Source organism: Nerophis lumbriciformis, linkage group LG37 (genome assembly GCF_033978685.3).
Source record: "Nerophis lumbriciformis linkage group LG37, RoL_Nlum_v2.1, whole genome shotgun sequence".
In the NCBI taxonomy this organism is placed as follows: Eukaryota; Metazoa; Chordata; class Actinopteri; order Syngnathiformes; family Syngnathidae; genus Nerophis; species Nerophis lumbriciformis.
Genome location: NC_084584.2, coordinates 20207489 through 20232500, shown reverse-complemented (window position 1 = coordinate 20232500; position 25012 = coordinate 20207489). Strand labels below are relative to the sequence as shown.

The window sequence follows — 25012 nt, the reverse complement described above, 5'->3', positions numbered from 1 at the left end:
GATTTACAAACATACAGTATGATCCTACGTCACTGACTCACAAGTTAGATTTACAAACATGACAGTATGATGCAATGGCACCCCCTCAGAATCGCAAAAACCACACGGCTAGGAGACACCGAGAGTAACAAGCGGTGGAAAAGGATTAGAAAGGACAGATTTTAAAATATAATAGTTTAAAATATATATATATAAAGTGTAGAGTGCCATCTCCGAGTTGGGGAGAGAATCTTGACCCATGTGGAGAAGTTCAAGTACCTCGGAGTCTTGTTCATGAGTGAAGGAAGAGTGGATCGTGAGATCGACAGGCGGATCGGTGCGGCGTCTTCAGTAATGCGGACGCTGTATCGATCCGTTGTGGTGAAGAAGGAGCTGAGCCGGAAGGCAAAGCTCTCAATTTATTGGTCGATCTACGTTCCCATCCTCACCTATGGTCATGAGCTTTGGGTTATGACCGAAAGGACAAGATCACGGGTACAAGCGGCCGAAATGAGTTTTGTCCGCCAGGTGGAGATAGGGTGAGATTTAAAATTGTTTGTAATATTATTAATACCTTCCAACTTACTGTGTATCTGCTTTGTCGTATTTCTCTGCGTCAGGACTCACACATGGTGACGGTGCCATGGTTAAAGGCCTACTGAAATGCGATTTTCTTATTTAAACGGGGATAGCAGGTCCATTCTATGTGTCATACTTGATCATTTCGTGATATTGCCATATTTTTGCTGAAAGGATTTAGTAGAGAACATCGACGATAAAGTTCGCAACTTTTGGTCGCTGATAAAAAAGCCTTGCCTGTACCGGAAGTAGCAGACGAGTAGCGTGACGTCACAGGTTGTGGGGCTCTCACATCTGCACATTGTTTACAATCATGGCCACCAGCAGCAAGAGCGATTCGGACCGAGAAAGCGACGATTTCCCCATTAATTTGAGCGAGGATGAAAGATTTGTGGATGAGGAAATTGAGAGTGAAGGACTAGAGGGCAGTGGGAGCGATTCAGATAGGGAAGATGCTGTGAGAGGCGGGTGGGACTAAAACAGTAAATAAACACAGACATATATATACTCTATTAGCCACAACACAACCAGGCTTATATTTAATATGCCACAAATTAATCCCGCATAACAAGCACCTCCCCCCTCCCGTCCATATAACCCGCCAATACAACTCAAACACCTGCACAACACACTCAATCCCACAGCCCAAAGTACCGTTCACCTCCCCAAAGTTCATACAGCACATATATTTCCCCAAAGTCCCCAAAGTTTCGTATGTAACATGCACATAGCGGCACGCACGTACGGGCAAGCAATCAAATGTTTGGAAGCCGCAGCTGCATGCGTACTCACGGTACCGCGTCTGCGCATCCAACTCAAAGTCCTCCTGGTAAGAGTCTCTGTTGTCCCAGTTCTCCACAGGCCAATGGTAAAGCTTGACTGTCATCTTCCGGGAATGTAAACAATGAAACACCGTCTGTGTTTGTGTTGCTGCAGTCGGCCGCAATACACCGCTTCCCACCTACAGCTTTCTTCTTTGCTGTCTCCATTGTTCATTGAACAAATTGCAAAAGATTCACCAACACAGATGTCCAGAATACTGTGGAATTTTGCGATGAAAACAGATGACTTAATAGCTGGCCACCATGCTGTCCCAAAATGTCCTCCACAATACGTGACGTCACGCGCTGACGTCATCATACCGAGACGTTTTCAGCAGGATATTTCGCGCAAAATTTAAAATTGCACTTTAGTAAGCTAACCCGGCCGTATTGGCATGTGTTGCAATGTTAAGATTTCATCATTGATATATAAACTATCAGACTGCGTGGTCGGTAGTAGTGGGTTTCAGTAAGCCTTTAAAGTTCGACAAGTATCCAGTGTGTCGACCCAGATCAGTCTGCTGATGTAAGCGTTTGTTGTTATGGAGCTCTTCATGTTCTTCTTGGGCTCCTCCATGACCTGGTCCCCTTTGGAGTTATTTCACCTTTAAAAGTCATTTAGCTTTAAATCTACAAAAACAATCTGCTGTAAAGGCTTATTTTGTTAATAACAATATTAATCAAAAATACCATTACTGGATCCATTTGGGATTTTCCTTGCATTTGATTGCTCCTTTGGGAACAATCTACTTTTTTTTCTCTTGTCATGGCTTTTACAGTCTTCTCCAGTGAGGAAGAGTGAAAAGGGGTTAGAGGATTGAAAAGGGGGTGGACGACTTAAGTGTGTTCATAAACTTGAAAGTGTAGTGATTATATATTGATTAATTGATTAAACCACCATGTGTTGTGAATTATGATTCATAATTTGTCCAAAAAGTGCAGAAAAACACTGGAACTCTTCCTTAATATTGCATACAATTTAATTAAAATGTAGTTTTAATTAAACCCTCACAAGATGTACAGTATATGTAATCACAATATGTCCACAAAGTGCCAAAAAACAGCAACTCAGCTGAAACATTGCAAAAAAGTTTAGTTGTTTTTTCTAGTAAAAAAAAACATCAAATTTGTTCTTAGTAAAAATTCTGAATACGCCAGTTGCAGTGTTGTATATTTATTTAAACTAAAAGACAAAAAATCACTAACGTTCTTGTGTTCTTCTGCTGTGGCAAACAGTCCTGCTCACAATAGTCCACGTTCCATGTCGAACGACGCAGTCCTCTTGTTGAACACAAAATACACAATACCCTACATGAACGTACAAAAAAACCATGAGACTTCATCCATTTTGCCAGACAAGCCACATTTATCTATACCTGCTACCTATACCCAAACACTCTTAAATGGACAAAATGAATTAGAAAACAATGACATTTTTCAGCCAACCATCTAATAACAAATCTAATACTGAAGAAATGACAGGGAAAATACTTATAATAATTCTAATGACTATGATAATAATTAGATTCATTCAAACCGTAAATTTCCTTGAATTAATCCAGTAATAAAAAAGTAAATTTCTCAACCACAAGTTGTATATTTCACCTACAATATGTCCAAACAGTGCAAAAAAGCAGTAACTCTGCCTGAACATTGAATACAATTTTAATTGAAATGCAGTTTTAATTCAATCCTCTCATGTTGTTAATTTAATCCACAATATGTAAAAAAAAATTAAATAAGTAAAAAAACAGTACAACTCAATACAAACTAAATATTGCATGCATTCTTTATTGAAATGTGATTTTAATTAAACTCTCACATGTACATTTAATATACATTTTCTCCAAAAAGTGCATTCAATTGCAATGAAAATTTAGTTTGAAGTAACCAAACCCTCATATATTGTGTATTTAAACCATAACTCGTCAAAAAAGTGCAGAAAAACAGTACAACTCTACCTAAATTGTGCATACAATTTAAACTAAAATATAGTTTTAATTTAAAACTGTGTGTTGGCATTAATTAAACCCACGCATTTTGTACATTTTAATCCATAATATTTTGATTTACACATTTAAAAACATACTCAAATTACAGACACGTCCTTACACCTAAAAGATGACCATTTTTGGTTTTACTGGAGTATTTCAAAATATATAACACATTTCCTCATTATTAGTAGTATCATTACATTGCATGTGAATACAAGATAATTGAATTAAAAGTGATTATATACATTGATGTAAATGGGTATAAACTAGGGATGTCCGAAAATGGCTTTTATTCCGATATTGTCCAACTCTTTAATTACCAATACCAATATCAACCGATACCGATATCAACCGATACTGATATATACAGTCGTGGAATTAACACATTATAATGCCTAATTTGGACAACCAGGTATGGTGAAGATAAGGTCCATCCATCCATCCATCCATCTTCTTCCGCTTATCTGAGGTCGGGTCGCGGGGGCAGCAGCCTAAGCAGGGAAGCCCAGACTTTCCTCTCCCCAGCCACTTCGTCCAGCTCTTCCTTTTTTTTAAATATTAATAAAATAAAATAAGATAAATAAATGAAAAACATTTTCTTGAATAAAAAAGAAAGTAAAACAATATAAAAACAGTTACATAGAAACTAGTAATTTATGAAAATTAGTAAAATTAACTGTTAAAGGTTAGTACTATTAGTGGACCAGCAGCACACACAACCATGTGTGCTTACGGACTGCATCCCTTGCAGACTGTATTGATATATATTGATATATAATGTAGGAACCAGAATATTAATAACAGAAAGAAACAACCCTTTTGTGTGAATTAGTGTCAATGGGGGGCGGGGGGGGGTTTGGGTTGGTGCACTATTTGTAAGTGTATATTGTGTTTTTTATGTTGATTTAATTTAAAAAAATAAAATAAAATAAAAAAACGATACCGATAATAAAAAAGCTGATACCGATCATTTCCGATATTACATTTTAAAGCATTTATCGGCCGATAGTATCGACAGGCCGATATTATCGGACATCTCTAGTATAAACTCTAACTATTCGTATAATATTGATAAACCAACACGTCTCCTGTGACATTTTAATGCATAATTTGTGTAAAAAAAAAAAGCGCAATTCTGCCTAAATACTGTCTAAAATAGTACATTATAATACAGTTTTAATTAAACGCTGCTTTATTTAAAAAAATGGACTGTTTTAAAATGGGTGCCGGAGGTGGGTAACACCAAGTGTATCTGATGAATAAAACTACCAATAAACAATTGTAATGTTGATGCTTTAATCAACTATTTTTAGCCTTTTTACAGAATGTCACATGGTGTGAAAATGTATCGTGATTTTTGTTTTGTGGTAATATTTTTCTCGTCAGTGGCGACTACGAACACCCCCATTTTAGCACGACATGTACTCGTCCATGGTTAGGGCTACCCCTGCTCGTCCCTCTTTGTCCGGTGGCAAAGGAAGGCCACGATAATAATGGCAAAAAATAGCGTTTTTCCCTCCCCCGAATGAGTTCTAGTTAAATGGTGGATCGGCGAGTGAAGACGCCAGAGAGTTGCAATTTAACGGACAGCAGAGCGAGAGCGACGGAAGAAAGGGTACAGTTTGTCCCCCCCCCCCCCCCCCGCAGAAAAGAAAACGATGGCTAGCTATCGCCAGTGGCATGCTAACGTTAGCTAGCTAGCGGGCTAACGCTAGTATATAGTAAACAACATTTACCAACGGCGTCATTTGCCTTTGCCTCTTCTATTTGCTGATGTGATACGTTACATTTGTGATAACTCACTATTTTTGCGGTGTCTATCGCAAGTGTTGTGGCTATTCGGTGTGCGCTAAACGCGGTAGCCACATTTGAGTAAACGTGGCTAGCTCGCTAGCCTAAGGTGGCATCCAAGCTGTGCACATCTGTAAGTCATCATGTCCTCTTTAAGTCCACTGACACCGATGCAGGTAGCCAGCTACCTGTTTATATAATTACTTTACAGTCTTAGAAGCAACCAGCTCACCTTTCAAATAAAAACTGACGATGATTTGGTGACCAAATCCTGGCGTGACAACAAGCAGAGTGTGCAGACCTGGGCCTCGAGTCAAAATCCACACCACCAAACTCGCCATTTTGACATGACCCGGAGCTAGATTGGACCCCGCCACCCGCAGGACTTCGTCATTTTTATTTTTATTTTTTTACATTTTCCCCCTTCCTCTCTTAGCATATGAGTCGGTGACATCACCGACAATAGTGTTAGCTAATGGCTGCCGAATCGGGGAGACTACTGGCGGGACAAGGAAAACGAAGCAAAGGTAGGAATGAACTTCACCCATCTACCCCCCCAAAAAATCAGCAGGATTCATCCATTACTGCGCTGCAAAGGGCTGCACTGGTGCTGTTATAGCAAACCCCTTTTCGGCTTCCCTCCATGATTATGTCCAACTTCACGACTGGTGGCTGTCTTTCACAAAGTGGATCTCCTGCTATCAGTGTTCCTTCAGCTCCTCATGTCTTCGTCTTTACCTGTCCTCCTCCCCTCATTGACCTTCTGCCTGTTTGCGGCCTCTCTCTCCCCCCTTTTCCCCCCCTTAAAAAGTCTACCAAGGCTCCATGACTACGATTTTAACAGCCTGGATGTACAAGCATCTTGTCCTCATGCCAGTCTGTCGCTTCATTGATTCCATCTCAACTGTTGGACTTGGACGCACTGAAAAAAAAAAAAAAAGAGGCCCTAGGTCTGAATAACTGCTCCACTCTGTCACTAAGGGGTGTTTGGCCAATCCTAATGGGATGCTCCTCTTGATTGTTGGTCCACTAATAGCATTGTGGTAGATAATACCGTATTTTCCGCACTATAAGGCGCACCGGATTATTAGCCGCACCTTCAATGAATGGCATATTTCATAACTTTGTCCACCAATAAGCCGCCCCGGACTATAAGCCGCGCCTACGCTGCGCTAAAGGGAATGTCAAAAAAACAGTCAGATAGGTCAGTCAAACTTTAATAATATATTAAAAACCAGCGTTCTAACAACTCTGTTCACTCCCAAAATGTACGCAAATGTGCAATCACAAACATAGTAAAATTCAAAATAGTGCAGAGCAATAGCAACATAATGTTGCTCGAACGTTAATGTCACAACACACAAAATAAACATAGCGCTCACTTTCTGAAGTTATTCTTCATTCGTAAATCCTTCGTCTTCGGTGTCCGAAGTGAAAAGTTGGGCAAATTTACGATCCACTGGCAGATGTTGGCGTCGTCTGGCGCTGCCTCCTCGTCTTAGTGAAGGTGTGTTCGCCTTCTGTCATCCATTGTTCCCACGCAGTTAGCAGTCTAGCTTCGAATGCCCTGTTGACACCAATATCTAGCGGCTGGAGGTCTTTTGTCAATCCACCCGGAATGACGGCGAGTATTGAATTAAGCGCGTAAGCGTGTCTCTTAATGTGCTGTTATGAGCTAGCAAATATAACAACTACACTACCCAGCATGCAACGATAGTTACGAGCATGCGCGGTAGCCCTGAGAAGCGTTGTATGCTGGCAGTTAGAATGTGGTTATGAGCACGCTGTGAGTAAACGTTGAGAACTCAGTTAACACGCCTCGTCTGCATTATTTATAATTAGACAGACAACACACTTAATAGGAGCCATTTTGGGGTCTTTACATAAACACACAAATGGAAATGAAACGTCACATATCCCAGCATGCACCGCGCGCTTCTTCTACGGGGAAAAAAGATGGCGGCTGTTTACCGTAGTTGCGAGACCTAAACTTTATGAAAATGAATCTTAATATTTATCCATATATAAAGCGCACCGGGTTATAAGGCGCACTGTCAGCTTTTGAGAAAATTTGTGGTTTTTAGGTGCGCCTTATAGTGCGGAAAATACGGTAATCCCTTTCCTCATCTCTTCTGCTTATTGTTTCTATTGCAGCTTCACAAATGAAGAGCCCAGAGAAGAAGAAGGCGAGGAAGTCCACGTCACAGGTAGTAAGCTTTGTTTTTATATGTCTAATAATGACCATTTGACGCAAAAGTCCATTGTTATGGTTTAGGGCTGAACAATTAGTCCAATTTTAATCACGATTGAATAGGCCTGGGCGATTCATCGATTTTATCAATGAATTTGAGTTAGGGCTGGGCGATATATAGATATAGCTTTTAGCTGCGGGCATTACACTGCATGCGTTTCCCACTCTTTCGTGTCTCTCCTTCTCACAGAGACATAAACAAGCGCACCTTCTTACATACGTCATGGTGCAACGTCACATGCCCTCCCCGAGCAGAGAGGTAGCTACATGGGTAACATTAGCTGTGATGCTAACTGTGCGTTGCGAGTGGTAATACGAGAGAGACAAGGTGCAAATCTGGTAACAAATGGAGGAATAATTAATTCCCAAGAAAAACAGCACAGGGTGCATCGTCTGGCGGTGGTTTGGCTTCAAGTGGGAATATGTTGAACAATTATGCGGCAAAAACGTTGCTACAAAAAAGTAGCAGCACTGCTAATTTGTAGCATCATTTGAAAAGATGCTACAAAGAATACAGAGAATGAAGAGTGCTTGTCAACATCTCCGTTCGGTGCCACACCCACAAAATGCAGAAGCAACAATTTCCAGATCAACACCGTATGAAAAAAAAATCAACAACAGAAGGAGATAACATCCGCAGGAACCTACCACAGAACGAAGGACAAACACTGTTCGATTTCCTATTATGCAGCTCATTTTTATTTGACAGTTTTTGAAATATCTTGTGTGACATCATGCACAAAAGTGCACTAATAGCTGGTTTTAAAATGTCTCTGACAATCTTGCACTTTCTGTTTTGGAAATGACATGAATGTTTGTGCCACTGCTTAATAACTGTTTAATAAATACAGTTTTGCTAATTTGACTTAGTTGGGATTTCCCTCTCTGCATGAAAGTTTAAAATGACCATATATTAATGCAGTATGAACAAGAATGTTTTAATGTAGAATCATCATACTGGTGTGATTATATGCATCAAGTGTTTATTAAAGGCTAAGGCGATATATCGTGTATCGTGACATGGCCCAAAAATATCGAGATATTAATAAAAGGCCATATCGCCCAACCCTAATTTGAGTTTTTTGTGGCAGATGGTTTTATTTATTTATTTTTTTAAAGGATGTTTTTTGCTTTTTTTCCCCCTGGAGTTTCCGTAGCTTCCGCTATAAAGGAGCGCTTTATAGCGGGGAAAATACAACTCTTAACAAGGCGAACAAGACTGCAATAACTAACAACAAACGCCTGCTTACTGTGGTGGAATCATTTACACAACGTACCATGTATGATGAGTAAAAAGTACAACTAAAGCAGTTGCTCTGCACATCGACAAAATGTACTTCACATACAATGGAAAAGCCTGCGTTTATCCACTTACTGAAACTATAGAGTCCTCTCAATGTTTTACTTGATTTGGTTGCGTACAATACTACCTTTTTATATACAGAGGTATTTTAAGTTTTATGTCCGCACTTTATTGATTGATTATTGGAATATTTTTAGATTTATTGGATTTCATTTATTTGCATGCAATGCTACATTTTGTTTACAGAACTATTTTATTCAAAGCAGAAGTATTGCCTTCCAGAGGAAGCTATTAATTTAGTTCTTTGAGATTTATTCCATACAAAGTGCAATTTACATCTGGTTTAAAAAGAACAACAATTTAATTTTGCTAAAAGTAAGATGCAGTGTCATTTCAAACTATTAGTTTTTAATAAAAGTGAAACTTGTTTTCAATTATTTCTGTCATTTGTATGTGTGGGTTTCTTTAAAAAGTAGGGGGTAAAACAAAAAAATTGTATATTACATTTTTTGTTAAAAAAATACAAATCAGAGGTTTTATTTTTGCACATTAAATCACGCACTTTCACAGCAATGGTGGCAGAAAAGCAACAGCGGCTCATCTTAAAGCCATGTGAAGCGGCCTCCGCCCACGCAAAAGGCAATTTTGTAGGGGTGTTCCGATCAAGGTTTTATGCTGCCGATTTCGATACCAATCACATGTTTTAGCTGTACATTTTTCAATATATATTTGGTGTATACCAAGTACTGGTATTTTTTGGTACTAGTTCCATAATTGGGTCAGTCCAGGAAGATCGTTAAAATTCTGGACTAATGCTACGCCTATATACTTTTTAATCCTGCTGGTAGTCGCTGTCACATTTATTCAGGTACCGCTGCATAGTATAAAAAAGACACGGCAGAACAGCCAATCAGAGTCGACCTTTACCGCCCTACCCCTGGTTAAAAATATGTAGAAGTAAACAGAATCATAGATTCACACGTCATTGGAATTGCGGATGGAATCAGTTTTCGCTAAAAACAATCTAAATGCGGAAAATCGCAGAAATTGGCGTAATGTGACTGAGATGCTATCATTGAAAAGAAAATGGTAAATCATGGTTACTGGAACTTCTCAGATTTTCTCTGTGCCTGCCTTCAGGACACGCGGCCAACCCAAACTACCAAACTAGATCCAAAATACAGAGCCGAACAGTTCCCAATTGACTTCTACGTGTCAGGTGATATTTGGTTTGCAAATTTGATGACTACTTGTCGTCCAAAAGCTGTGTGTAAAAACAATGCTACTACTGCTAAAAAGTTGTGGACGCCACCAATGGGCTACTTATATATTTATATATTTATAACTTGACAGCTTCTAATACTATAGTTGGATCACCAATGTTACAATAATAACTTATGCATTTTTGTGTGCACTTTTTACTTGAAGACATGTAAAGTCAAATGTATTATTGTTAAATTGTTCTGTTATAGTGCGTTTTCTTATTTAGTTTACTTTTATTTACAGTACTTGAATTGTAATAAAATGTTGAACTAATCTCTGGTTTGTTTCGATACTTTAAAACTGGCAGGTTAATAATGATGTAAAAAATGGTTATATTAATTGAGATTGATTACCGTATTTTCCGCACTATAAGGCGCACCTAAAAACCACAAATTTTCTCAAAAGCTGATAGTGCGCCTTATAATCCGGTGCGCCTTATATATGGGTTAATATTAATATTAATTTTCATAAAGTTTCGGTCTCGCAACTACGGTAAACAGCCGCCATCTTTTTTCCCCGTAGAAGAAGAAGAAGCGCGCGGTGCATGCTGGGATATGTGACGTTTCATTTCCATTTGTGTGTTTATGTAAAGACCCCAAAATGGCTCCTATTAAGTGTGTTGTCTGTCTAATTATAAATAATGCAGACGAGGCGTGTTAACTGAGTTCTCAACGTTTACTCACAGCGTGCTCATAACCACATTCTAACTGCCAGCATACAACGATAGTGACGAGCATGCGCGGTAGCCCTGAGAAGCGTTTCTCAGGGCTACCGCGCATGCTCGTCACTATCGTTGCATGCTGGGTAGTGTAGTTGTTATATTTGCTAGCTCATAACATCACATTAAGAGACACGCTTACGCGCTTAATTCAATACTCGCCGTCATTCCGGGTGGATTGACAAAAGACCTCCAGCCGCTAGATATTGGTGTCAACACGGCATTCGAAGCTAGACTGCTAACTGCGTGGGAACAGTGGATGACAGAAGGCGAACACACGTGACGTTCACCAAGACAGGGAGACAGCGCCAGACGACATACGCCACTATCTGCCAGTGGATCGTAAATGCCTGGGCTGATTCAGTCTCATCTGTGGTCCGAGCTTTCAGGAAGGCAGGAATTGTCACTGAACTAATAAACGGCAACGACACTGACTCCATTAATGACGACTTCGACGAGACGGAGCCGGCCATGTTGGATGCCGTATTCGCTCAACTGTTTAATTCGGACACTGAAGAGGAAGAATTCGAGGGATTTGTGAATGAGCTATAACTTCATAAAGTGAGCTTTATTTAGTGTGTTGTGTTGTGTGACATTAACGTTTGAGCAACGTTGAGTTATTGATATATTGTTATTGCTCTGCACTATTTCACGTGTTACTATATTGTGATTGCACGTTTGATTTACGTAACACGAGTAAATCAGCTGTTTATTCATTTTGGGAGTGAACGGAGTTGTCAGAACGCTGGTAAATTAGAATATTTTGAAAAACTTGATTTATTTCAGTAATTGCATTCAAAAGGTGTAACTTGTACATTATATTTATTCATTGCACACAGACTGATGCATTCAAATGTTTATTTCATTTAATTTTGATGATTTGAAGTGGCAACAAATGAAAATCCAAAATTCCGTGTGTCACAAAATTAGAATATTACTTAAGGCTAATACAAAAAAGGGATTTTTAGAAATGTTGGCCAACTGAAAAGTATGAAAATGAAAAATATGAGCATGTACAATACTCAATACTTGGTTGGAGCTCCTTTTGCCTCAATTACTGCGTTAATGCGGCGTGGCATGGAGTCGATGAGTTTCTGGCACTGCTCAGGTGTTATGAGAGCCCAGGTTGCTCTGATAGTGGCCTTCAACTCTTCTGCGTTTTTGGGTCTGGCATTCTGCATCTTCCTTTTCACAATACCCCACAGATTTTCTATGGGGCTAAGGTCAGGGGAGTTGGCGGGCCAATTTAGAACAGAAATACCATGGTCCGTAAACCAGGCACGGGTAGATTTTGCGCTGTGTGCAGGCGCCAAGTCCTGTTGGAACTTGAAATCTCCATCTCCATAGAGCAGGTCAGCAGCAGGAAGCATGAAGTGCTCTAAAACTTGCTGGTAGACGGCTGCGTTGACCCTGGATCTCAGGAAACAGAGTGGACCGACACCAGCAGATGACATGGCACCCCAAACCATCACTGATGGTGGAAACTTTACACTAGACTTCAGGCAACGTGGATCCTGTGCCTCTCCTGTCTTCCTCCAGACTCTGGGACCTCGATTTCCAAAGGAAATGCAAAATTTGCATGGTTGGGTGATGGTTTGGGGTGCCATGTCATCTGCTGGTGTCGGTCCACTCTGTTTCCTGAGATCCAGGGTCAACGCAGCCGTCTACCAGCAAGTTTTAGAGCACTTCATGCTTCCTGCTGCTGACCTGCTCTATGGAGATGGAGATTTCAAGTTCCAACAGGACTTGGCGCCTGCACACAGCGCAAAATCTACCCGTGCCTGGTTTACGGACCATGGTATTTCTGTTCTAAATTGGCCCGCCAACTCCACTGACCTTAGCCCCATAGAAAATCTGTGGGGTATTGTGAAAAGGAAGATGCAGAATGCCAGACCCAAAAACGCAGAAGAGTTGAAGGCCACTATCAGAGCAACCTGGGCTCTCATAACACCTGAGCAGTGCCAGAAACTCATCGACTCCATGCCACGCCGCATTAACGCAGTAATTGAGGCAAAAGGAGCTCCAACCAAGTATTGAGTATTGTACATGCTCATATTTTTCATTTTCATTCTTTTCAGTTGGCCAACATTTCTAAAAATCCCTTTTTTGTATTAGCCTTAAGTAATATTCTAATTTTGTGACACACGGAATTTTGGATTTTCATTTGTTGCCACTTCAAATCATCAAAATTAAATGAAATAAACATTTGAATGCATCAGTCTGTGTGCAATGAATAAATATAATGTACAAGTTACACCTTTTGAATGCAATTACTGAAATAAATCAAGTTTTTCAAAATATTCTAATTTACTGGCTTTTACCTGTATTAATAAAGTTTGACTGACCTATCTGACTGTTTTGTTGACATAGGTGCGCCTTATAATCCGGTGCGCCTTATATATGAACAAAGTTTTGAAATATGCCATTCATTGAAGGTGCGCCTTATAATCCGATGCGCCTTATAGTGCGGAAAATACGGTATTTATTTTTTTGCCATCTGGATCTGATAATCAGCTTGGAATAATCACAAATAAGGAAGCAATACAATTAAGACAATAAAAATGCATTTGTTACATCTTTATTTACACCAATTACATATAGTACCGATCAATACCTGTATCGATAAGGAATATCGATAATGGTATCGGTATCCATTAAATCCTAAAAATATACATCCCTAATGGTGAGTGGCCTTGACTGTTTAACAATATCAACACAATATTTAAAGTAGTTCCTTATTCTTTTTTACTATTTTCTAGTGTTGGAGCAAAACAAAGTCAATAGTAGGGCTGGGCGATATGGCCTTTTTTTAATATCGCGATATTTTAAGGCCATATCGCGATACACGATATATATCGATATTTTGCCTTAGCCTTGAATGAACACTTGATGCATATAATCACAGCAGTATGATGATTCTATGTGTCTACATTAAAACATTATTTTTCATACTGCATTAATATATGCTACTTTAAAACTTTCATGCAGAGAAGGAAATCACAACTAAAAAAAATCACTATTTTTTCATACCGTGTTGATCTGGAAATGTTTGCCTCGGCATTTTGATGGTGTGGGCGTGTGGCACCGAACGGAGATGTTGGCATGCGGAGTAAGCACTGTTCATTCTCTAGCAGGTGACTTTTCAAATGATGCTACATATTAGCAGTAATGCTACTTTTTATAGCAACGCTTTCGCCCCACACTTGACAAATTACGGTTGTCTGTTCGACATATTCCCACTTGAAGCCAAACCACCGCCAGACGATGGACCCCCTGCTGTTTTTTGGGGGAATTAATTATTCCTTCATTTGTTACCAGATTCGCACCTTCTTTCTCTCGTATTACCGCTAGCATCACAGCTAACGTTAGCCATGCTGCTACCTCTTTGCTGCGCGAGGGCGTATACGTATGTGACGTATGACGTGACAGTATGTAACGTGTGTAAGAAGGTGCGCTTGTCTGTCTTTGAGGAGACACAGGAAAGAGCGAGGAGAGGCTGTAGTGTAATGCCAGCAGCTAAAAGCAACTGCGTGAGAACGCATACTCGAATATCACGATATAGTCATTTTCTATATCGCACAGAGACAAACCCGCGATATATCGCGCATATCGTTATATCGCCCAGCCTTAGTCAATAGTACACTATAACTAAACAAAAGCAAAAACTATTATTACTCATTTAAACCCTTTGGTTTTTGCCCCCAAAATCCCTCCTGTGTGCATAAAATTATACCCCGAGTTTGTGAACATGAAGTACATGAATGATTTTGAGAGAATAAAATTCACTTCGATCACTAGTATCAACCACACACTGATACTACCCTACCCTTAATATCGACAGACACCACCAATTTTTAGATGCATCCACCTTTCTCTTATGTGTTTTGAACTGACTGTGACAATGCTGACAAACCAACAGTGATATTATTCTCTCCAACTCTTATTAATTTACTTGTTATTTTCCTGTTAATATCCGCTTACTTTTTGTTGTAACATTGTTCCAGCTACATTTATTAAACGTTATTGGGCACTTATTTCTTCTCTTGTTTAAAGTTAGCTAACCTTAGCTATAGGCATGCCTTCTCCTGGCAATCTCTCGATGTGCATGTAACTTGTTTAGATTCGTCCTTCAGTGATAAGAATACATAAGATACTATAAAATGCAGTTTATTTGCCACAATATGAGTGATAATTATTTGTTTAGGGTAGCAGCTTCATATTGTGTATGGAGACATAATAAGCTGCTCTTCGCTTGTCAACCATTGAGCATCGGCGTTTGTGGTCAGCATTAAAAGGCATTAATCAGCAATGGCTGATTGCATAGTTCTTCATGAAAGTCCCCCGATACCAATTGGTGGTCAATCGGTCTGCACATCCCTATCATTGTGTATGAGCACGGAGCTCCATGACCCCGCGAACAACCTCGCTTGCTGGCATTAACACGTTTTCCCTGGCTGCTACATCCACTTGCCTCATATCACTACCGTGGAGTCCTAAGCACGGCTGTTTTTAAACAGCAACAGTTGTCGACACCTGCACAATACGTTGTTTTGCTTGTCTTTTTGGAGACCCATTGGCAGGACTAACGGTTAGCCATTTTGCTAAATAGAGTGTGAACACACTTTCCGTCGATTGAAAACATTCCTCACCGGTTTTCTGGCGCAACATGCTCTTGGTTGGAATTCATACACCTCCTGCATCTGCGCATGTGTATGAATCCATGTAATGCGGATATGTAATTGTGCATTTAAAGACTCTTTCACGTGAGTACAATTGTTAAAGGGGAACATTATCACAATTTCAGTTCCCAGTGGCTTATTTTATTTTTCGAAGTTTTTTTCAAAATTTTACCCATCATGCAATATCCCTAAAAAAAAGCTTCAAAGTGCCTGATTTTAACCATCGTTATATACACCCGTCCATTTTCCTGTGACGTCACACAGTGATGCCAATACAAACAAACATGGCGGAAAGAACAGCAAGGTATAGCGACATTAGCTCGGATTCAGACTCGGATTTCAGCGGCTTAAGCGATTCAACAGATTACGCATGTATTGAAACGGGTGGTTGTAGTGTGGAGGCAGGTAGCGAAAACGAAATTGAAGAAGAAACTGAAGCTATTGAGCCATATCGGTTTGAACCGTATGCAAGCGAAACCGACAAACGACACGACAGCCAGCGACATGGGAGAAAGCGAGGACGAATTCGGCGATCGCCTTCTCACCAACGATTGGTATGTGTTTGTTTGGCATTAAAGGAAACTAACAACTATGAACCAGGTTTACAGCATATGAAATACATTTGGCAACAACATGCACTTTGAGAGTGCAGACAGCCCATTTCAGGCGCGCTAAGAACATATATTTTTCCACGATTTCAGCACTCAGGTTAACCATACCTAAATAGACACAAAATACTGCATTACACAAGACTACTCCAATGATTGAAATAAAAAAAATGTTCTTAAGCTAAATTATTGGTAAACACAGTTTATGTATAATAATTTACGTAAAACCGCGAGTAATGAATAAAGTTTTCATCAATTAATATATTCTGTAGACATACCCTCATCCGCTCTCTTTTCCTGAAAGCTGATCTGTCCAGTTTTGGAGTTGATGTCAGCATCTGCTTTGAGTGTCGCAGGATATCCACACATTCTTGCCATCTCTGTCGTAGCATAGCTTTCGTCGGTAAAGTGTGCGGAACAAACGACTGACCATTTCGTCTGCTTTCCCCACAGCCTCGTATTTTGTACACATTTCGTCCAATTTCTTGCCACTTTCGCATCTTTGGGCCACTGGTGCAACTTGAATCCGTCCCTGTTCGTGTTGTTACACCCTCCGACAACACACCGACGAAAGTGAGAAAATGGCGGATTGCTTCCCGATGTGACGTCACGTTGTGACGTCATCGCTTCGAGAGCGAATAATAGAAATGCGTTTAATTCGCCAAAATTCACCCATTTAGAGTTCGGAAATGGTTAAAAAAATATATGGTCTTTTTTTTGCAACATCAAGGTATATATTGACGCTTACATAGGTCTGGTGATAATGTTCCCCTTTAAACTAAGTAACGGTGTTTGATATTACATGTTTTCACACTGCAAATCATCAAGTGATCAAACGAAGCTAAAGGCCTCCTTTTTTTAAGTATTAGAGGAAATCTTAATGCACACAGATTTGTCTTAAAATTTAGGGATAACATGTATTAGGCTATTTTATTACAAACTATATTAAATCATGTCACCACCTGTAGGACCCCATTACTGCACGTAAATGGCTCTCCTGTGGGTAGGCCTGAGCCAATAATAATTCAATTATTTGATTGATAAATTAGAATTAACTATAGTTTTGCCGGCATCAATAAATTGCCATGTTCATATGTGTTTTCTTCGTCTCTCGCTTTCAGACTGACTGCAAGAGGTTTTAGGCTCAATTCGAATACCTCTCCTCCGCTCTTGTTTTTGCCCTCCCTCCTTAGTTTTGTGCGTTCACGTCAATCAACAGGCGTTTAAATACCGTAGGTAGTGGGTAAGGGGGAAGGGTAAAGTACCGCGCTCGAAGCGAAGTGAGCTCGCAGACCTCCCTAAACTATATCGAATGCAAGGAGAAAGATTGCAGACCAGAAACCCAAAGAAGTGTGCAAATGTAAGTAATAAGCGTAATGAATGATTTTCATAATAATGACACCAGCGGTTTAGTCAGACTTCAAACATTTGCTACTGCACGTAAATATTGGTTTCAAACACAAATACACAATGAAACACATTTTACATAACGTAAGCTGATGTGCCAGCACATGCATATTTCTCCAAAAATGTTGTCTTCTTAATAAAAAGAGGCAAAAAAAATAGAAAAGAGCACAAGCAAAGCCGAACATTGCGTTTAAAGTAAACAAACATTTGTCGCATCTCTTACGGCACTGCTGGCAAACGACAAAGGTTGATGACGTAGCGAGATTTGATCGACATCCGTATGCATAGGGTCGTTTTTGCAAATATTTTGTCATGGCACGAGATGCTAGAGCCAAGGGAGAGGGTCAAGTAGGAGAGGAGTGGGGGTGGAGGGAGAATTCGAAATTGAGCCTTACTTTCTGCATCGCTCTCAGCACCTGAGCACGTTGATTTGATAGCACGAACGAAGTGAACCCTTTTGTCAATCTTTCACAATCTTTGTCTCTGTGAGTGGAGGTAGGGTGCTACCTTCCGACAGAACTTTGCTAGGGAAGGTAACAACATTTCAGAGGAAAATAGATAATTGTAAAGTAAATGTCCCGTAATGGGAATATTTTGGCTTCAAACCGAATGAGCAACATTAGCATATGAACACAGACGAATGAGCCAGTATGCTGAAAACACCCCTATCCGTTTTTCCAACTGTGGAAAACAACTGCATTTGAAGAAAATTAATATTTATTTAAGTGAAATTATTGCTAGCAGAGATTAAAAGACCATTTTTTTAAATGTTTGATTAAATATTCAGGATAATCAAAGTTTATTGACCTTCCATTTACAATAGTAAAAAAAATACTAATGAGAAATAAAGTTTTATTATTATAAATTATGATTACAATATAGGGCTGGGCCGATGATACGATATCAATATATCGTGATGGACACGGAAATGTGTTCAATAAAATATTCGATATATATTTATATTTTTTGGTCACAAGAAACTAGAAATTTTGGAGCAAGATTTGTTTCATGACAAATCATTCGCGCTTTGAGAATACAGGAATTGTCACTGAGCAATGGGAGGGACACGCTAACAGCCAATCACGTAACAGTATTAACTACACCTTTCCTGCTGTTCGGCTGCCACTCCCAAACCGTAGTCGAGGAGCTCACGGGAGATGTTCCCTCCAGGGCAGATGTTTTTGTCAAGTGTAACATCCTTCATTTTATCCGACAATGGGTCTGCTGAGCTCCGCTTTCGGGTCGGAATGATGAGGCCGCCGATTCATGACTATTCGATTGCTTTATTCTTATTTCTGCAGGACACATTCGCTACTGCTGCATGCTACCGCTTGCTTACTGAAGTCACTCAACCAACACACTGCCATTCTTGAAGGAGCACACCCACACATACACTACTCTCATAACCAGTGTGGTTACGCCGTCTTTCTGTCTTGCTGTGGATTCACTTTCTTTTGGGGAATTTATTATTGTGGTTACTACGTGCAGTACCTGAGTCAATGAAAATGCTTCAATAACAAGTAGAGAAGGTGCCATCAGTGGACAAATGTGAACGTGTGAATATGGGTTCTGTAAAGAAAGTATTTTAATGATTCTATGTGATAATTACATTTTTATGAATTAGATTTATACAAATGACAACATTCCATTTTCTTTCAATTTAGGCTGCGGGCTTCTCGCACCTCACAGAGTTTGCGCCCCCTCCAACACCCATGGTGGACCACCTGGTGGCCTCCAACCCGTTTGACGATGATTTCGGACCGCCATCTCGACCCAGCGGACCAGGTGGCTCCCCATTCCTTCCAAGCCCAGGTGCAGGCGGAGGAGGCAGTTATGGAGGCGCGGGTCGAATGGGAGGCGGCGGTGGTATGGGTTTCATGGGAGGCCCAGGCAGCGGACAGCCGGGTCGTAGACCGCCGTTTGGACCGCCTTCCAACGCAGGACCTCACCACCAGCTAGGTTTTGGCGGTATGCCTGGCTTCGGAGGTGGGGGAACTGGTGGGGGAGGAGGCGGAGGGGGTGGATTTCCTCCTGGTGGACCATCTCAGTTCAATATACCCCCAAACTTCAGCCCGCCAATGCACCTCGGGTCTGGCTTTAACCCCATGTTGTCTCCAGGGGGCATGGGGGGTCCCGGAGGAGGGGGTCCACCCCACCCTCGATTCGGCATGCCTCCACAACAGGCACATGGACAAGGGGGGCACCCATTTAACAGTCCACCGTTACCTGGTGGAGGAGGCCCCAGAGGGCCCCCACATGGTCCCATGCCTCCCATGGGTGGCATGGGGCCCGGCCAGGGCATGAACATGATGGGTGGAATGGGTGGTGGTCCTGGAGGAAACATGCTGGGAGGGCTACCAGGCATGCCTTCTCAAGGACAATTCCCCCAATCACAGGATGGCTCCTATCCTGGTCCCAGTCCACCAGGGCCAGGCAACGAGGATGGAAAGAGTTTTGGGGGCGGCGGAGGACCTCCACCTGGGCCTCAGCAGCAGCAGCAACAACAACAGCAACAGCAGCAGCTTAACCTAAATCCCAACGGCCCCCCACCCTCTAATAACACCACCCCTGGTCCTCCTAACTCTGGACCCCCACAGCCTGGAGGAGACTTCCAAGGCCACCCTGACATGCAGCAGCCCAACGCCAGCACACCTGGCCAGCCTCCCTTAGCGCAGCCACAGCCAAACTCCTCCCCCAGTGGCCCTCACAACGGGTCAGGCCAACCCCAGCATCCTCCCCCAAATCAGCTGCAACCCCCCACCAGTGCGAACACCCCCAACTCGAACAACTCAGTCCAGCAGCAGCAACAGTCCACTCCACCCAACTCTGCTCCAGGCTCCGCCTCCCACAACCAGCAGAACAACACCCCTGGCACTGGTGGTTCCATGCCCAATTCCGCCCCCAATTCGGGTCAGAACAACATGACCAACAACAATGGAAGCAACACCCCTGGCAACAACCCAAACCCCCCATCCAACTCTACCCCAAACACCCAGTCCCCCTTGCCGCCCGGCCCATCTGCCCCCTCGGTGGGGCCCGGCTCTGGCCCGGGAAAACTGGGAGGCCCCGGCATGGTCTTCCCCTGCGGCCTTTGCATGGCAGAAGTGCACGACGACCAGGATGCCATCCTATGTGAGGCGTCGTGCCAGCGTTGGTTCCACCGTGACTGCACGGGCCTGACGGAGCCCGCGTATGGGCTGTTGACTCGGGAGAGCGCTGCTGTGTGGGCGTGCGACTTCTGCATCAAGACCAAGGACATTCAGGCCGTGTTTGTGCGGCAAGGACTGGGCCAGCTGGTGGCGGCTAACGAGAGCTGAGGCGTCTTTGCTGGACTCGTTCCCTTCAACCATCACTTGACATTCATGCTCATGTACAAGATAGCACTTTGAGTGAGGTAACTGCCCCCTTCCCCCAGGTTCCCAGTCCCCAAAACAATAATAGGGTTCAGATTGTGATGAATGTTAACTGACACACACGCACTGACACCAACACACTACCTCACACACTTTGTGACTGACCCAAGCACCATTGGCCGTTCAAATTGATGCCAGGTAAAATGATCTTTAATGTATTTATTAACCATCAGCAAAGGAGTGCCTGGACTGGTCTTTGCTTTATACGCCTCATATTTTAATCATGTTCTAGTGCATCATCTTTGCAATGCATTGATACCATATGAGGGTTTTATCCTCTTAAGACAGGGCTGTCCAAACTTTCCACCGAGAAATATTGAAAGATGCAACTTTTCCATACACTTTTTCCTAATTCCATGCTGATAACCAGTGAAGAATTGCAAAGCATCTAAAATGAAAGCAAAACAGCTTCCATCTCAGCATGTTGATTCACACGACTAAGCAAATGGGTTGTTTAATTTGATGTGTACAATTTTGCAGGCAACAAATGGCCCGCGTGTTGGACTTTGGACACCCCTTATCCAAGGTTATTTACCAATCAGATCCACCTTAAACATTCTGCCCCCAGTGCTGAGGCATCCAAAGGAGACAATATTATTGTAAATATCAGGGGGAAAATGTGTAAACAGAGCCGACAAGTGAACAAAAGTGTTACTTTTTATACTGCACATTCATGTCAACTCTTATTTCTTTACCGTAAACTCCTTTTTTTTCGGGGAATGTTGTTGCAAGTCATTGTCTGCTGTGTGTAGTCCAGTGGTGGGATAGCATGTGTGAACAATGCAGTAACAGTCCAAGCAGACCAACAAAAAATTATCACAATTCTGTCCAGTTTTAAAGTCTCCCTAATTTCTGTCCCTGCTTTCCACCATCATTCAATGTCCAAGTTGCCTTTTTAGTCTTATTTCGTTTAAATTTTTGTACCTGCTGATTTTTGTTTTCTTTGCTGTGCTCTTGCGCCTCCTGGTGGAAGCTGGACGAACCACAGGTACTGAAATCCGAAGTAAAAGACGAGATTCTTTTTGTACATTTTGTCAGATTTTTATTATTCATTTGTTTTCCATTTTAGCTGGTGTTTATATTAAACTTAAGTGACTCGTTTACAGATGAAGAATCATTCTGCGTTATCTGAGATGTCAACTTGTTTTTAAGCTCTGAAGGTTAACTAACCTTACGACCTAATGACCTAATTGACTAAACTTTTTTACAGATCCATACATTTCATAATTGGAATTAATATCAATAATATAGGAGACTAAATATAGGAATTGAGCCGGAAGGCAAAGCTCTCAATTTACCGGTTGATCTACATTCCCATCCTCACCTATGGTCATGAGCTTTGGGTTATGACTGAAAGGACAAGATCACGGGTACAAGCGGCTGAAATTAGCTTCCTCCGCCGGGTGGCGGGGCTCTCCCTTAGAGATAGGGTGAGGAGCTCAAACTAAAGCCGCTGCTCCTCCACATCGAGAGGAGCCAGATGAGGTGGTTCGGGCATCTGGTCAGGATGCCCCCCGAACGCCTCTCTAGGGAGGTGTTTCGGGCAAGTCCAACCGGTAGGAGGACACGTTGGGAACACTATGTCTCCCGGCTGGCCTGGGAACGCCTCGGGAGGAGCTGGACGAAATGGCTGGGGAGAGGGAAGTCTGGGCTTCCCTGCTTGGGCTGCTGCCCCCGCGACCCGACCTCAGATAAGCGGAAGTGGATGGATGGATCAAAAATATAATTTACCGGTAGCTTCTAACTTTCAAGGGTATTTTTGTGCAATCCAGTGTTTTGTAGACTGTGTTAATAGGTCACATTTGGTACTTTAAAACATGTTATCTCTGTGCATTAAATTAAATGGACAAAAAGTTACAAATCTGTCCCTCTTGGGGCCAAATGTTATTGATCCTACCGATGTTAACTAATCCTTTATGTAAAGATTTCAAATTGCTGCACTGCCTGTCATGTTTTTTTTTTTAATGTGTCCACCAGATGACGCTGTTTTTCGCATTCATCCATCCATCCATTTTCTACCGCTTATTCCCTTTTGGGGTCGCGGGGGGCGCTGGAGCCTATCTCAGCTACAATCGGGTGGAAGGCGGGGTACACCCTGGACAAGTCGCCACCTCATCGCATTCAAAGCGCGCAGCACAATTCAGACGGATCTACTGCTGGGGTGTCCAAAACTGAACATCCTGGGATATCAAAGGGTGATGAGACATTTTTACGTTTTTAAAATATTTTCTGAACGACTAAAACAAGTTACATGTTTCAAGGCCAAAAATTGTGTTATTGCTTATTTTGATCAACATATAGTTTTCTCTTTACATTGTGCTTTTTTGTTCTATTTTTCCCATTTCTACAATGTGCTTCACGCCATTGTTTATTTCCAGATAACTGGAATGTAACGTCGAACATAATACTCTTAAAGTGTATTTAATGCAAATGGCCTTGTTTGTGAATCATTTTCCTTGACTATAACCAATCTCGTATTTAGGAGGCTGCGCGCGAATGAATTGATAGTTCCTGCAACAAAGCACCGCCCACCGCCGCTATCCAATGACGTGCCTCGGGAGGCGGGGCCACGGAGACCAGGCGTGTTGGCAACAGGTTGCTCTGGTAGCGAAGAGGGCATGCAAAAATACGCGTTCTCTTTTCTGGTGAACTAAACATCTCATCCCACCAACGAGACGGAGGAAGGTTTTTCTGTTTAGGACTTGGATCATCTGCGAGGTAAAGTCCAAGACACTCGCACACACCTGCTGCTAACCTATGTTCTTGTTTTTTGTTTGCTGATTACGCACTTATACGATGAACACCTGCGTTGATTGCGCTCAACTTGAGTCAGCCCGTAGTAAGCCGCACACATGACGCATGTCTGGAAGCTTCACGCGCGTCTTTGGATGGCGTCCTCCTGCGCGTCCTTAATTGGATGGGATTGCGTAAAAGAGGATAGGCGAGGTTATTCTCGCAGGCCAAAGCCTCAAGTTGGATAGGACGCCGTCTTATCCCCCCTGCGTTCCTTAATCATGTTTACTTCTTTGCTTGGTTTCGACGCGCACCCGATACCGACTGACCGGACAGGTGGGTGTGACGCAACACCCCGGCAGCAGCAGCAGACAGGTGCTTTTTTATTGCTCACTTCAACAAGACGAAGTAATTGGGGATTATTTCCATTGTGGGCTTTGATCGTTTGTTGCTTCTAGAATAATCCTGGCCTGAAATGTGTGGGTTTGTTTTTTTTAGAGAAGGGACACTTTTGGCTCACTTTGAGGTGATCCTAATGAATCCTAATTAGCATAGTGTTGCTGTTGTACGCAAGGTAGCCGCCTTTCTATGGCAAGTTCATTAAGCAACTCCCAAAACGCTTGCTTTGCACTTTAACCATTGTTTTTTTTTAGAGAACTGTACCCAAAAATCTGAATTATTGATTGAAATATTGATACACATCTTATTGATTGAAACTTTTATTGGTGGATTGCACAGTACAGTACATATTCCCTACAATTGACCACTAAATAACACCCGAATAAGTTTTTCAACTTGTTTAAGTCGGGGTCCATGTTAATCAATTCATAGTGCAAATATATACTATCAGCATAATACAGTCATCACACAAGTTAATCATCAGAGTATATACATTGAATTATTGACATTATTTACAATCCGGGAGGTGGGATGTGGAGGGGGTTGGGGCGGGGGTTAGGTTTGGTTGCTATCAGCACTTCAGTCATCAACATATATAAATAATATTAATAATACCTGGGATTTATGTAGCGCTTTTCTAAGTACCCAAAGTCGCTTTACATGTAGAACCCATCAATCATTCACACCTGGTGGTGGTAAGATACTTTCATAGCCACAGCTGCCCTGGGGTAGACTGACGGAAGCGTGGCTGCAATTTGCGCCAACGGCCCCTCCGACCACCACCTATCATTCATCATTCATTCACCGGTGTGAGTGGCACTGGGGGCCAAGGACACAACGGCAGCGATTTTTGGATGGTAAGAGGCGGGGAGCGAACCTACAACCCTCAGGTTCTGGCACGGTTGCTCTACCCACTACGCCATGCCGCCCAATAAATATATCTGTATCATGAATCAATTTAAGTGGACCCCGACTTAAACAAGTTGAAAAACTTATTCGGGTGTTACCATTTAGTGGTCAATTGTACGTAATATGTACTTCACTGCAATCTACTAATACAAGTCTCAATCAATC

General features: G+C 41.9%; 2 protein-coding genes across 5 annotated transcripts in view; both read left to right on the top strand.

The window, feature by feature from the left end:
- The first annotated feature begins 4796 nt into the window (after positions 1-4796).
- Positions 4797-21542, top strand: pygo2 (pygopus homolog 2 (Drosophila)). Of its 2 annotated transcripts, XM_061930746.1 has the most exons (4): positions 4797-4988; positions 5601-5691; positions 7319-7371; positions 19058-21542. In XM_061930746.1, exons 2-4 carry the CDS (start codon positions 5640-5642, stop codon positions 20708-20710), a joined length of 1758 nt encoding a protein of 585 aa, XP_061786730.1. In that variant the 5' UTR covers positions 4797-4988; positions 5601-5639; the 3' UTR covers positions 20711-21542. The 2 variants fall into 2 exon arrangements, with proteins under 2 accessions (XP_061786730.1, XP_061786731.1); XM_061930747.1 differs by lacking the exon at positions 5601-5691.
- A 1808-nt stretch (positions 21543-23350) lies between these two features.
- Positions 23351-25012, top strand: part of cgnb (cingulin b) — a 101042-nt gene continuing 99380 nt past the window's right edge. Inside the window, exon 1 of one of the 3 annotated variants that reach the window (XM_061930739.1) lies at positions 23351-23524. Coding sequence is in view for 2 of the 3 variants with exons in the window: in XM_061930737.1 (XP_061786721.1) it covers positions 23821-23914 (94 nt within the window). In the remaining variant the exon portion in view is untranslated. Of the gene's footprint in view, positions 23525-23677; positions 23915-25012 lie in introns of those variants that run through there. The other 2 variants (XM_061930737.1, XM_061930738.1) reach the window with 2 other exon arrangements.